The sequence below is a fragment of the Nycticebus coucang genome, chromosome 18, assembly GCF_027406575.1.
Source record: "Nycticebus coucang isolate mNycCou1 chromosome 18, mNycCou1.pri, whole genome shotgun sequence".
In the NCBI taxonomy this organism is placed as follows: Eukaryota; Metazoa; Chordata; class Mammalia; order Primates; family Lorisidae; genus Nycticebus; species Nycticebus coucang.
In genome coordinates this window covers 27,737,032-27,752,229 of record NC_069797.1, presented here as the reverse complement: position 1 = coordinate 27,752,229, position 15,198 = coordinate 27,737,032, and the positions used below count along the sequence as shown (strand labels likewise).

At 43.4% G+C, this 15,198-nt stretch overlaps 1 protein-coding gene across 7 annotated transcripts in view; it reads left to right on the top strand.

Annotated features, from left to right (window-relative positions):
- Window positions 1-15,198, top strand: part of RAP1GAP2 (RAP1 GTPase activating protein 2) — a 261,007-nt gene that overhangs the window by 201,985 nt on the left and 43,824 nt on the right. For all 7 annotated transcript variants that reach the window (XR_008375566.1, XM_053569493.1, XM_053569496.1 and 4 more), the window contains 4 exons: window positions 1,703-1,781; window positions 2,495-2,548; window positions 5,627-5,710; window positions 13,115-13,215. Coding sequence is in view for 6 of the 7 variants with exons in the window: in XM_053569493.1 (XP_053425468.1) it covers window positions 1,703-1,781; window positions 2,495-2,548; window positions 5,627-5,710; window positions 13,115-13,215 (318 nt within the window). In the remaining variant the exon portion in view is untranslated. The remainder of the gene's footprint in view (window positions 1-1,702; window positions 1,782-2,494; window positions 2,549-5,626; window positions 5,711-13,114; window positions 13,216-15,198) is intronic.

Sequence of the window (15,198 nt, the reverse complement as noted above, 5' to 3'; positions counted from 1 at the left end):
TTTGTAGAAAAACATAAATTACCAAAATCGACCCAATAAGGAATAGAAAACCTAAATATTCTCTGCTAAAGAACTTGTATTGGTAGCAAAAAGTGTCCTATAAAAAAATAGTAGGCCCAGAGATGTCACACATGGGGCTTAGTGAACCTTTAAGGAATGGAAAAATACAAACCATTTCAAAGGATGAGAAGCTACCCAGCAATTTTACAAGGCTAGAATAACACCTTGTTATCAAAACCTGGCAATGGAAGTATGAGAAAACAAACAAACCGGCCAGTGTTACTCTTGAACATAGATGTGAAAATTTAAATAAAGTACACTGGTTTGCCCTTATTCATGGGGAATACATTCCAAGACTCCAAGTGAATGTCTGAAACCTCAGATAGTCCTCAAACTGATTGCCATCAATAGGAAAACATTTCTGTTCATGTCTTTTACCCACAAATTAAATGCCTTTTCCATATCTAAGTACTTATCATGCACTGTGGCTGTTAACTTTTGTAGTTTGACATATGACAGCAAAACTAGCACGCATTTCTTTTTTCTTTGTCGCAATTTCGTGGATAGAAGATTTGTTCTTACTGTAGATCTTAGCAACCTCAGCATATGACTTTTTTCTTTTCCTTTTTAAGTTGAGAACTTTCACCTTTTCACTTAAAGGAAGCACTTTCCTGCTTTTCTTTGGCCTATCTGAATTGCCAGCATCACTACTCTTGAGCTTTGGAGCTATTGTTAAGTAAAATAAGGGTTCTTGAACACAATCACTGTGATACTGTGACAGGTGATCTTATCGTTGAGATGGTTGCTAAGTGACTCTTGGGCAGGGACTGTGTTCAGCGGGGATAATCTGGACAAAGGGATGGTTCACGTCCTGAGTGTGATGGAGCAGGACAGAGTGGGATGGTGTGAGATTTAATTATATTACTCAGAATAGCGTACAATTTAAAAGTTATGAATGGTTTGTTTTTGGAATTTTCTATTTAATATTTTTGCACCATGGTTGACCGTGGATGACTGAAACTATGGAAAATGAAATCATGGGTAAGGGGTTACTACTATATTAATAAATTTAGCAGGATATTTAAAATAATACATCAAAAGCGAGTGGAGTTTTACTCATGGAATAAAAAGATGGCTCGACAGAAATGTAATTCACCAGGTTAACAGATTAAAAACCATATGATTATCTCAGCAGATGCAGAAAAGCATTCAGCAAAATTCAACATTTTCATAATGTGCTAAATGAATCAGGGGAACAGGCTAAATTTAGAGTCCTATGGTGAATCCCTTTATAAAGCAAACTCCATCTCATTTATATTTTGAGTAAATCCATATTTTCAAACATTAGAGTTTCTTTTCATAAAGGTTCAATTGTGTGGCAAAACACAAATAGGGGCTGTGTTTTAATTCTTTGGGAGAACACAAAATACCAAAAATTAATGGTGACCTTGAAGGTGGCCATTTGTATTTTTCAGTGGCAGACACATATACCAGGCATGTTCTTTAAGTATCCACCTCCCATGGGGTACCTAAGTAGGATTCCATCTTCCCACCAATTGAGTAGTGCCCAACACATGGGTTTGAGGCAGATCTGACCCAGGGAGACCTGCAGCAAGTGCCCCTGCCTGGGATGGTCTCAGCCTCCTTCCTCATGACTCTGTTTATTGTGAATGCTCTTCTCTCACCATATCCACATGTGCAGGTCCAAACTGAAGACGGTGCATGAACGGATCCCCTTGGCGGGACTGAGCAAGTTGCCCAGCGTCCCACAGATTGCAAAGGTAAAAGCCAACCCCTGAGAGCAGGTGCCTTGCTCTGTCAGCCCAGGGATGGCCTCTGGGGGTTAGGGTGCAGGCTTGTCCCCGGTAGGCACTGCCCTTGGAGGGGCAGAACCACTTTACTCTTTGGCCCTTGACTACATAGATGTGGGTGGGGGAACTGTTGGCAGATGCCTCCATCTTTCCTGCACCCTCCCCAGCTCACCCTGTTGCTAGGTGTTGCTCGTGAGTACTTTAGCACTTCAAGGGGCTGGGGAGAGGGTGGCCAGGGAAGCCTTCATGGCAGAGGAGAGGTCTGAGCTGGGCTGACAGATGACCCAGATTGAGCACTCCCTTTAGTGAGGAGCTGTCAGCCAGCAGAGGGGCTCTATGTCACTGCTTTAGGATACTGGGACCTTGCAACCACGTTTGTAAAGTGGGGTGAGAAGGATGTTTGGCTGGATTGGGGTTGGCACTCTGGGAGCAGGAACGCCAGGTAGAGTGTGCCGAATCCCCTTGGTAGGAATAGGGGATGGCTGACTTTTTGGCATTGTCATCAGGTCAGAACGGAGACAGGTCTCAGGCTTCATTTTGTCCCCTCACTTTATCAGGAAACTCCAGAAAGGTTAGTTGACTTAGCCGAGCGTATGTTAGTGAGCAGCAGAGCCCGTTTGAGAGGAGCCCGGGTGTACGCTGTGGATGTGGTCCCTGACCTGTGTGTTTCTCTCCCTGATCAGGCTTTCTGTGACGACGCAGTGGGGCTGAAATTCAACCCTGTCCTGTACCCCAAGGTGAGGACTTTCACGGGCTCTGCAGCTAGGCCTGGGTTTACACACCTGTGGCTCTCTGGGGGCATTCTCTGCATCATGGTGGGGTTTTGTAGGGTCTCCACAACAAACCTCCATGTCTCCCTCCCTTTCTGTCCACCCCTTTATGGACTGGTCCACTGAGAACCCATCCTCAGCCATGCTAGGCCTCTGGGTCCAGTTGAAGTGGTCTTCAACCTGTTGTGAAGGGGGCAGAGGATGGCAATGTTATTCCTCCTCTACACCACTCCAGTTGGACCTCCCTGAGGCTGGTACTGGGGTGGGGCGTGGTTCTACTGTTGGGGGCAGGCACAGATCCAGCTTGATGTCATTCTGCAGAAGGCAGAACTCATTGAGAAGTACATGGGTCATTATGAAAGTTTTGAGATACACCAACATCATGAAATGTAAAATCCACATGGATGGAAACCAATGAAGCGCTCCCAGCAACATCAGTTAACCAAACAAAGTTGAAATTTGCTCGTGTGAATCAGAAAGGATGCTGTCAGCCCTGTTTCTTGGAAGTGAGATAATGAACCATAACGTAGTCTGTCTCAAAAGTTTCTTAGTGACCTATGTAAAAGGCCAGAGTGTGGCTCCCCATTGCCCATGTTCCCACAGCTCTGGGGCCTCACAAGCTTTTGTCCAGCCTTTATTAATAAACTGGCTGGTTCTCTGCTATCAGTTTCCTTAGGATTGGCCGGATTCTGACCTCAGTTCTGATACAGGGGAGACAAGCAATAATCACAAAACAAGCCAACAAACCCACTCAGGAACACGATGGTATGACAGCACTTAAATCACCTGCAGACGGTTAATTGTTTGAAATTGGCCACAGGACAAGCCCCACTGCTCATCAACTTTTTGTGAGCCAGGGGGCTAGAAAGAACAAATGGAAGTAGAGCTGTGCATCTGGGCGTCTGCTGTGGGCCGTGCTGGGGCCGGATCTGCCCATTCCCTGAGTCCCAGCTCTGACAACCAGAAACAGTGGGATGAGATGTTTTGCAGGGAAGAGAAGCCCTGTCCTAGCTGAGACATCCAGAATATCCTGGAACAAATGCCTTACATGTTCACGATTGGGCATGACACTCTTAGAGCCCCTGTCTTCCCTCTCCTGCGCAGAGCCCTTCTCTTGGATGCCCCCTTTTAACTGTTTGGCATCTGTAGAAACTTTACCAGGAATTTGCTGCACTCCACTGGACATTTTCTACCATCCAGTCTGACTTCCTTTTTATAATTAGAACTGAATTAGTGAGGTTTAACCAGACATTAAAACCCCATTACAAAGGGTGAACTTAACTACAGGTTTGGCAGTTTTTGTTGTCAAATCACATCTACTGAGAGGGTCTATGATGTTTATTTGCATAGGTCTCTAATAACTTGGAGAGCCTCCGGCTTTGGTAATAACAGAAGAGCAGCTGTATTTTCATGTTTTCTATATTTGAAGGACTGCTGAGTCCGGCTGGGATGTTAATCTGGCTGAGATGTGTGCATGTGTGTGTTTTTGAAATCTGCAGAGTTTAGAACGTTCCTTGGAAGGTCTTCACTAGCCTGGTGCCTCTTCTTGGCAGGGAAGCTGTTCCTTCCCTTTGACTCTTCCCTAGCGAGAGTGGAGGGCTCCTTCCAGGTTGGGCAGCTGTGCCCTGGCTGTGGTAGCTGAGAAATGTTCACTTCCTCAGGCCCCTGAGACCCTCCGAGATCTAAGTGGGTGGCAGCCTAATGTGGGCCACTTATTCCAGCCACCAAGTGGTGCCTGGTTTGTTCTGCCCCTACAATGTGGTTGAATCTTTCCTTTTTATTGCAGAGAGTATCCTGATGGTATTCCTAGATTTTCTTCTCTTTCTCCATAAAGTGGTTCAGCTGTGAGCTTCCTGGAGGGTAACAGATAATGATGATGCTGTGCACGGTAGCTGCTTTATGTTCATTGAATCTTCATAACCATACTTCTCCATTTAACACATGGAGAAACTGAGCCCCAGGGTAGTTAAGAGACTCATTCAAAGCTAAGTAGGTAAAAGAAGCAAAGCAGCAGATTTAAAACCAAAGTTTAATGTTTCTTTTGAGTCCCTCCCTCCCCTTTTTTTTTTTTTTTTTTGACAGGGTCTTACTCTGTCACATGGGCTGGAGTGCAGCAATGTCAGCCTAGCTCCCAGAAACCTCAAATTCAGTGGTTCTCAACCTTCCTAATGCCGCAATGTATTTCCATTGTTAAAAAGGGGTCGTGACCCACAGGTTGAGAACCGCTGCTCAAACTCGTGGACTCAATCAGTCTGCCTGCCTCAGCCTCCCCAGTAGCTGGCACCACAGGCATGCGCCACCATGCCTGACTGATTTTTCTACTTTTGTAGAGATGGGTCTCGCTCTTGTTCGTGAGGGCTGGTCTCAAACTCCTGGCCTCAAGCTGTCCTCCTGCCTTGCTTCTCAAAGTGCTAGGATTACAGGCATAAGCCACCATGCTTGGTCCCAGAGTTTAGTGTTTCTGACCCCAGACATCAACTGTATGGAGCATAATGGACACTTAGGTAGAACAAATGTTTGGGTTTTTCTTTTCTTATTTGCGTATTGTATTAGGGTGTGTTCCTCCTTTGAGTGGTCTTTTTAGAGACCTCTCATTTTATGGATAAGGGATTGAAGTCTGGGCTAGGAGGAGTAGTGACTTGCTCAAAGTCATACTGCTGATTAGAGGTGGAATTAGAACTGGTGTCATCCTTGCTGAACGGTTTTGGGATTCTTCATTTTCTACACCACAGATAAAACACTGGAGTAAAGTCAGTTCCCTGAGTCCTTCTGGATTCATGTGCCCAAGCCTTGCTTGGCACATCTGGATGAGAACAGAATAGATGATACAGAGGTTTGGTTACCACTGGGGAAGCCCAGGTGTCTGCCTGGCTAGGACCTTTGGAGTTGCATCCTGTCTTATTATTTCTCCCTTTCTCTTCCTCCATATGTGTGGATATTTCATACCAGGAGGTACATTCTCAACCTAAAGGGGTGATCTTCCATTTGCTTCCTCATTTGCCTGAAAGTTAACAATCTTGATTTTCTTTTTCCCATATTTTCCAGGCCTCCCAGATGATTGTGTCCTACGATGAACATGATGTCAACAACACGTTCAAATTTGGGGTCATTTATCAAAAAGCCAGGCAGGTAAGCAGCAAAGATCCACACTGGTCAAAATAGCCTGTGGTTTCTCACCGAGAACTCTTTTCTTCCTGCCTCCCTTTAATGCAGGAGTCCTGAGCTGGGTCTTCCATCAGTGTGAATATAACTGTTAGATTTAAAGCACGAATTAGACTGGAGGTGGCAGAATTTTCAGGGAAGATTACTCCTTACAAAAAGGGCTGTAAATCCTTTAAGTGATGATGTAGGGTTCTTTTTTTTTTTTTTTTTGGTATTTTTTAGTATATATGTTTTTTGAGACCAAGTCTCATTCTATTGCCCTGGGTAGAGTTGCCATGGCATCATCATAGCTCATTGCAATCTCAAACTCCTGGGCTCAAGTGATACTCTTACCTCAGCCTCCCTAGTAGCTGGGACTACAGGCACCTGCCACAATACTCGGCTAGTTTTTTATTTTTAGTAGAGACGGGGTCTTGCTCTTGCTCAGGCTGGTCTCTAAACTCCTGAGCTCAAGTGGTCCTCCTGCCTCAGCCTCCCAGAGTTGCTAGGATTATGGATGTGAGACACTGTGCCTGGCCTAAATGTGGTGTATTTTTTCGTACAATAAATTTTCATTCTCCCTGGCTATCGCAATTTCTATTCTATCTGTGGGCTGTTGGTTACAAGAAACTCAGGCTAGGTAGAGGGGGCATGGATTAGAACAGACTGCTCTCTCCTTGCCTGCCATTCTTCTCGCTGGGAATTAGATTTTCTTCCCTAACATTGCAGTACGTAGTATGATGGAGCCAACTGTGTGCACCTCTTCCCAACTTTGTGTTCAGTGACATCAAGTTGCTAGCTTAAAATCAGCCGTAGTAGAAGTATTTACACCATGGCAATTGGCAACACCAGGGTTTCTCTTTTCCTCCTTAGGAGAGCCAGTTCCTAAAACATTCCCCAGTTTACCTCTGTTCACGCTCCTCTGTCTCTTTTAGCACTCACAGGCTGCTTTAAAGTTAGCTGGCCTGAACGGTATTCCTCAAAGGATGTTCCATGAGGCACTAGTCTGGTGATGGTATTCTTTGAGCGCATAACTTGGCGAGGGGTAGTCAATTATATGGGAATATTTTAAAGGCTCTAAGAACGCCTAAGGCAAACCCTGTATAACTTTGTTGAACTTAGAGTTTCCCATACGTACGTGGCCACAAACTTTGCATTTGCTCATCCCTTTCCTAATATGAAATTTGTTAACGTCTCAAGCAGAGTGATTGGCTGAACACACTGAAGTTTTTTCATCTAGGTTCATTGAGGGAAGTTTCCACACCCATTTCATCTGTGTGTCATCCAAGGACCTAGCATGTCACTTTACATACATGCTCTCAATTGTTACGTAAATAAGTGAATGAATGAAAATTTTGGCCCTCCTAATGATAGGTCAGTAATATCTTCTGACATGCATCTGTGGGTTTTTCTTTCTTTCTTTCTTTCTTTTTTTTTTTTTTTGCTTGATGGTATCTTTCTTGCCTAGGTGATGCCTAATTTCCTTGTCTGAAGATATTAGACTGTAAGAGACATGTGTTTGCTTAAAAATACTCTAATTAGGTGAAGAGTTTAGGATCTGCAAGACCGTCTTATAATTTTAGGGAGATTATTCAGGTAGCTGCTCTAATTATTTTCACACATTACATTTTTATTTTGTACAGCTCTGCTAATATAGCCCCTCTAATTAAAGTTCTTTGCTTATGAAATGTACCAAAGCAGATCTTACAAAGTGATTACAATCCAGTGTTCCAGAAAAGTTATAATTACTGAACATTAACTACCTACCTCTGAGAAGAAGTCTGTGTGTTGGACGGCGCCTGTGGCTCAGTGAGTAGGGCGCCAGCCCCATATGCTGAGGGTGGCGGGTTCAAACCCAGCCCCGGCCAAACTGCAACCAAAAAATAGCCGGGCGTTGTGGCCAGCGCCTGTAGCTCCAGCTGCTTGGGAGGCTGAGGCAAGAGAATCGCATAAGCCCAAGAGTTAAGAGGTTGCTGTGAGCCGTGTGACGCCACAGCACTCTACCTGAGGGCGGTACAGTAAGACTCGGTCTCTACAAAAAAAAAAAAAAAAGAAGTCTGTGTGTTTATACCTGATGCTGCTATGGGGGAAAAAGCCAGGAAGATAAAATTCTTTTTTTTTTTTTTTAGTTTATGGAAATATTCTTTTTTTTTTAATATATATATTTTTTTATTGTTGGGGATTCATTGAGGGTACAATAAGCCAGGTTACACTGATTGCAATTGTTAGGTAAAGTCCCTCTTGCATAAAATTCTTTTTTTAAAAAACCAAGGCAGGTTGTTGTTTTGTAGACCCACAGCTAGGGGACATTTAATGTGAACATTTGTTGCAGAAAAGCCCTGTGCTGGTGTTTGGATATAAATAAGCCTCATCTAGCTCTCCTGTTTGTCTTGCCCTATGCTGAGCACTCTGGGGGATGCAGTGATGACTAACACCCCCAGAGTCCATGGTGAAGCTCAAGGCTGGTGTAAAAATAGTGACAGTGCTAATACCAGGCTGGCTGTGAATCCTGGAAGAGAGGTACATAGCCCGGAACATGTGAATGCATGTTACACACACACACACGATTGTGTTCCTAGTAGGAAACGTAGGTTATTTGGAAGCAGTTGGGCTCCCACCCTCTGGCCTTGTGACCTGGGGCAAACAGGACTCTTGGCTACAGTTTCATCGCCTTCATGGTATGCTATAGATCAGGAATTGAAGAACTTTTTTGTAAAGGGCTAGATAGTAAATATTTTAGACTTCGTGGGCCTTTGGGTCTCTGTCACAGCCCCTCACTCAACTCTGCCCTTGTAGTACAAAAGCAGCCCTAGGCAGTACATAAATGTGTTGGCTTGTCTGGGTTCCAATAAAACTTTATTTATATAAATAGGCAGCAGGCAAGATGGTACATGGGTCATAGTTTGCTGACTCTTGCCAGAGAGCAGTGTTTCTTAAACTTTATTATTATTTTTTGAGACAGTCTCACTATGTCATCACAGCTCATACCAACCTCAAACTCCTGGGCTTAAGTGATTTTCTTGCCTCAGCCTTCCAAGTAGTTGGGACTACAGGTGCCCGCCACAATGCCTGGCTATTTTTTGGTTGCAGTTGTCATTGTTGTTTAGCAGGCCTGGGCAGGGCTTGAACCTGCCAGCTTTGATGTATGTGGGTGGCACCCTACTCACTGAGCTATGTATGGGTGCTGAGCCTGTTTCCTAAATTTAGACATTCACAAACCACATCCAGGATCTGTATCATATTGTTTGTTCCACTGTGTGCCACTGTTAGCATTTTTATCATTCTCATGCTATTAATTACTTAAGAGTTTCTTTAAAAAGTTTTCCAGACTGCAAACTAGTGCAACCTTTCTGGAAGGAAGTATGGAGAAACCTCAAAGCACTCAAGCTAGACCTCCCATTTGATCCTGCAATCCCATTACTGGCCATCTACCCAGAAGGAAAAAAATCCTTTTATCATAAGGACACTTGCACTATACTGTTTATTGCAGCTCAATTTACAATCGCCAAAATGTGGAAACAGCCTAAATGCCCACCAACCCAGGAATGGATTAACAAGCTGTGGTATATGTATACCATGGAATACTATTCAGCTATTAAAAAAAATGGAGACTTTACATCCTTCGTATTAACCTGGATGGAAGTGGAAGACATTATTCTTAGTAAAGCATCACAAGAATGGAGAAGCATGAATCCTATGTACTCAATTTTGATATGAGGACAATTAATGACAATTAAGGTTATGGGGGGGGAGGAAAAGCAGAAAGAGGGACGGAGGGAGAGAGGTGGGGCCTTGGTGTGTGTCACACTTTATGGGGGCAAGACATGATTGCAAGAGGGACTTTACCTAACAATTGCAATCAGTGTAACCTGGCTTATTGTACCCTCAATGAATCCCCAACAATAAAAATAAATAAATAAGTAAATAAAAAAGAAAGGACAGAAAAAAAAAAAAGTTTTCCAAAAACTTAAATGCATTTATATTAAATGGAGATTTTATATCACTGCATTGAACCGGAAAACTAGTATCACTTATCATGAAATGAAAGTAATTCTAAAAAGAAATACTGTAAACAATAAAGTTATTGAAATCTGCTAGATCCTGGAGCCTGAGGTCTGCCCTTTTTTGTAATAAAGCATATGTTAGGGGGCTGTTGAGGAACAAGCAATTGGAGACTTTCTCCTTGGTGTGAGCAGGCAGGCTGGAGTGTCTTCGTATCATCTGCAGCCCTTCACCGAGGTCTATGAGTGGCCTTTGGCTGTTTGCAGACCTTGCCCATCAGTTAGGACAGTCTGTGTTTTAAGCTTATTGCTGTTTACAGAGCTTGCTACTGTTTGCAGCTTTGCTTTTAAAAAATCATTAAAGTTTTTATTTTTAGATATCTATAGATTCACATAGAATTGTAAAAAATAATATGGCGAGATCTCATGTACCCTTTACCCAGTTTCCACCAAAAGTAGTGCCTTATAAAAACTATAGCACAGGCTTGGCGCCTGTGGCTCAAGCGGCGAAGGCGCCAGCCACATACACCTGAGCTGGCGGGTTCGAATCCAGTTCAGGCCCGCTAAACAACGACGACGGCTGCAACCAAAAAATAGCTGGATGTTATCGTGGGTGCCTGTAGTTTCAGCTACTTGGGAGGCTGAGGCAGGAGAATTGCTTGAGCCCAGGAGTTGGAGGTTGCTGTGAAGCCATGGCACTCTACCCAGGGCGACAGCTTGAGGCTCTGTCAAAAAACAAAAACTAAAATACCAAAAAACTATAGCCCAGTATCACAACCAGGATATTGATATCGCTATAATCCACAGGTCTTACTCAGATTTCTCCCAGTTTTTCACATACTCATTTGTGTGTATTGTGTGTGTGTATCATGCTGTATATGATTTTATCACATGTATAGGTTACATAGCCAAAATACAGAAGAATTTCATCACTGCAGGGCCCTCCCACATTTGTCCTTTTGTAACCATCCTCTCTCCTTCCACTCTTCTCCCCTTCCCCTCTTTATCCTTTCAGTCCCTAACTGATCTGTTCTCTAATTTCTAAAATTTTGTCGTTTCAAAAACGTTGTATGAATAGAATCATAGATATAACCTTTTGAGATTGGCTTTTTTCTACTCAGCAAGATTTATCCAAGCTCTTGAGTATATCAGTAGTTCATTCCTTTTTTTTTTGCTGAGTGGTACTTCATGGTTTAATTATGCTGCAGTTTGTTTAAACAGTCACCCCTTGAAGGCTATCTAGCTTGTTTCCAGTTTTTGGCTATAGGAATAAAGTTGTTATGAATAACTTATAGAGATTTTTTTGTGTAAGTTTTCACTTTTTTTGGATACGCACTTAGGAGTACAGTTGCTGAGTTGTATGGTAATTATTTGTTTATTTTATATAAATAAATAAATGTATATATAAAATAAATATATGTATATATATATATATTGTGTGTGTGTATATATATCTATATTTATTTATTTTTGAGACAGAGTCTTGCTCTGTTGTCCAGGCTAGAATGCACTGGTGGCATCATCGCTCACAGCAACCTCAGTCTCCTGGGTTCGAGTGATCCTCCTGCCTCAGCCTCCTGAGTAGTTGGGACTACAAGTGTGCACCCCAACACCCAGCTAATTTTTCTATTTTTTTGTAGAAGCATGGTCTTGCCCTTGTTCATGATGGAAGTTTAGTTTTAGTTTTTTTTTTTTTAAAGTTTATGCACATTTAGTTTTGTAAGAAACTGCCAAGCTTGGGCAGCACCTGTGGCTCAGTGAGTAGGGCGCTGGCCCTGTATACTGAGGGTAGCGGGTTTGAACCCAGCCCCGGCCAAAATTGCAACAAAAAAATTGCCAGGCGTTGTGGCAGGTGCCTGTAGTCCCAGCTACTTGGGAGGCTGAGTCAAGAGAATTGCCTAAACCCAAGAGCTGTGACTGCACAGCACTCTACAGAGAGCAACAGAGTGAGACTCTGTCTCTTAAAGAAAAAAAAAAGAAACTGCCAAACTCTTTTCTAAAGTGGTTATTCCTACGAATGAACCAGTCTCTCCACATCCTTGCCAGCATTTGGTGTTCCTACTTTTCATTTCAGCCATTCTGAAATGTGCAGTGATATTGCTGTAAGGTTTTAATTCGCATCTCTCAAATGGCTCATGATGTTGGATGTCTTCGCGTAGCTTATTTGCCATGTGTAGATCCTCTTAGGTGAAATAGCTCTTCATGCCCTTTGACCATTTTCTCAGTGGATTTTTTTTTTTTTTTTTTTACTGTTGAGTTAAAAAAATTTTGATAACAGGCTTATTGGGGCATAATTCTCACACCATATAATTCACAATAGCATGTGATTTCTATCTCAATTTGGTGGTTTGTGGTATAACCACAGAATTGTGAAACATCACCACTAACTCTCCAGAACATGTTCATCATCCCCAAAAGAAAGCCCCTACTCACTAGCAGTCACTCCCAAATGCCCATTCCCTTTAGTTCCTGTCAACCGCTAATATTCTTTCAATCTCTATAGATTTGCCTATTCTGGACCTTTCATAAATGGAATCCTGTAATATGTGGCCTTTTGTGTCTGCCTTCTTTCACTTAGCATAATGTTTTCAAGGTTCACCCATGTTATATATAGCGTATGTCAGTACTTTATTTCTTGTTTATGGCCAAATAATATTCCATTGCATGGACAGACCATATTTTATTTATCCATTCATTAGTTAATGGACATTTGGGTTCTTTCTACTTTGGGACTGTTATGAATAGTGCTGCTGTTAATATTCATGGACAAGTTCCTGTGTGGACGTATGTTTTTATTTCTCTTGGGTACATACTTAGGAATAGAATTTCTGGGTTGTATGGTAACTCTATGTTTAGCCTCTTGAGGAACCACTAGCTTGTTTTCCCAAGTGGCTGCATCATTTTATACTCCCACCAGCAGTATGAGAAGGTTCTGATTTCCCCATATCCTCCCCAGCACTTGTTATTATTTTTCCTTTTCTTGATAGCTATGCTAGTGGTTGTGATGTTGTATCTCATTGTGGTTTTGGTTACTTTAGAGTTTTGAGAGTTCTTTGTACATTCTTGAGACTTGCCCTCTGTTGGAAATCCAGTAATCAATGTTTTATTTGTGAATCGTGTTTTTGGTAATTATGTCTAAGAACCCTTTGCCTTAGCTCTGCCTTTTGTACAGCAGCCTTTGTTCAAATAGAACAGCCTCATTAACCAGCCCTGAAGATCCAGCTCTGTCAAGAGAGCTATATTAGTTCTTCCTCTGGATAAGCACAGCTGTGGCAAGTGTGTTGAGAGCTGGGGAGAAAGACAGGGACCAGGAGTCTGGATAACGATATTCCTTCTCTTGGCATTAAGAAGCATTTTTCTAACTCTGCCCCTGTTCCTGTTTCTCTTTCAGACCCTAGAGGAGGAGCTGTTTGGGAACAATGAGGAGAGTCCAGCTTTCAAGGAGTTCTTAGACCTGTTGGGGGACACGATCACACTGCAGGACTTCAAAGGGTGGGTTTTAGCCAAGTGACGGCTCCAGTGCCATTGATGAGGCCCGAGAGGAAGGCCCAGGGGCAGAGAGCTCAGTCCTCAGGGAGAGCATGTGAAAGATAAAAACACGAGTGTCCTGGGGTTGTTTTCAGCATCTTTTCAACATTTACTCACCTGCATTTCTGAGGAATCAGTGGTACAAGGAATAATCTAGCATGGCAGATTATCTGGCGTGTCACCTGAGGATGCAGGGTGGAATGCTGTGCCTGAGATAGGCGCTCCTAATGACATTTGGCTCCTACTCAGAGTGAAAGGAATCCACCTTCCCTATCACTCACCGGCCAGATTTGGGAAAGAGAGCCCTGTGCAGTTTGGGGTGGAAAGGACCCACTTTGGATAATACATGAGGAATGGATAATTAAGAGTTGATGGAAATACAATAATTTTCTAGGCAGGAATTGTATCGTGGTTTGTAAAGTGGACAATAAGGTAGAATATCGAGGCTATTGCTTGGAAAACTGGTTCTTGATTGTTCCTTGGCAAAGGAAAACTCATCATTTGGGATGAGTTCAGACCCACCCAGCCTCTTCCGTGCTTGGTGGCTGGCACATGGCTGAGGGCCCCAGAATTCCCCACCCCAGCAGCCAAATTACCAGGAACTCCTAGCATCATGTTGAAAGCTTTGGTGCCGGGGATGCAGTAGGTGTTTAATAATTGTTTTCTTCCTCTTCTTGCTTCTTTCCCCTTCTTCCTTCTCCTTTTTTCTTTCTTGTCTTCTTCTATCTTCTCCCCACTTTGAGGTCATCACTGCTGTATGGAGTCAGTCATACTTGTGTTAAAATCCTAGCCCCTCTACTTATTAGCTCTATGCTTTTGGACAAATGATTTTACCTCTGCAAGCCTTAGTTTCCTCATCTGTAAAAAGCGAGGTAAAGGTAGTCCTGACCCTGTAAGGTTGTTGGGGGATTAACACAGATAATGCATGTAAAGCATTATGCCATGCACTCATAGTTGTCATTACAATTGTTATTTTATCATCTTTCATTGACTTTGATGCCATCATCATAAGACCCAGTCTGAATTTAGTGATGTTACGATGTGGAAAAATGTGGGTCTTGGAATAGAAAAAGTACAGTGTATTAAATCCAGAAGGACCTCACAGATCGTGTAATCCTATCCCTTAATTGTATGGAGAAAGGAAACAGGCTTAGATGAAGTGATATGCCCAAGGTCACATGATGACTTAGCACAGAAGCAGGTCTAGACCTGGAGCACCCATCTCCCTGTCTGGTACCCTTTCCACCATACCAGGCTGAGCGCATTTTCTGGCTGGGGGCTGACGTCTAGGGTCCGTCTTATTTCATTTTCTTAGAGGAAGCTGCATCTGCATTCTCTTACTCCTGCTAAGAACATGATCCATGCTGTGTGCTACAAAGTCTTGAGGAGGGACAGCTCATGGAAGCCCACCCAGTTCCTTAGTATTTTTCTTTCCTGCCTGGGAGGAGATAGCCAGAGAAGGACCTTCCTGGACACACCCAGTGGGTGCTGTGGTGGTTGGGCCTCCGTATCAGGGACTAGCTGGGTAGAGGTCAAGTTCCTGTCACCTTTCCTATTGATACCACATGGTCCTGTGGAGCTTGTCACCATCCAGCACCAGGGCTGGTTGCTTTGGCTCTGGGCATGGGACTCAGTCATGGCCTTGCAGAGAGCAAAGGCTTGTGTCCAGCCTTGTGGGCCACTGGCACCTGGGATGGGCATTTGTCTGGGATTGTGGGTGGATGGCCTCCCTTCCCGCATGACTGTCCAGTGTGGAGGGGACACAGCCAAGGCCTGAAATGGAGGTTCTGCCTTTTTCTTTTAAACAATGGATTTATGGGTAGAATGCCAGGGCTAGTCTGCTCTAAGAGCAAATCTCCCTGCTTCTCCCGCATCACAGTCTGTTCTGGTTTCAGCCCCCCACCCCCATCTTCTCAAACATCCCCACTGCGTGCCCTCAGGGAAGGC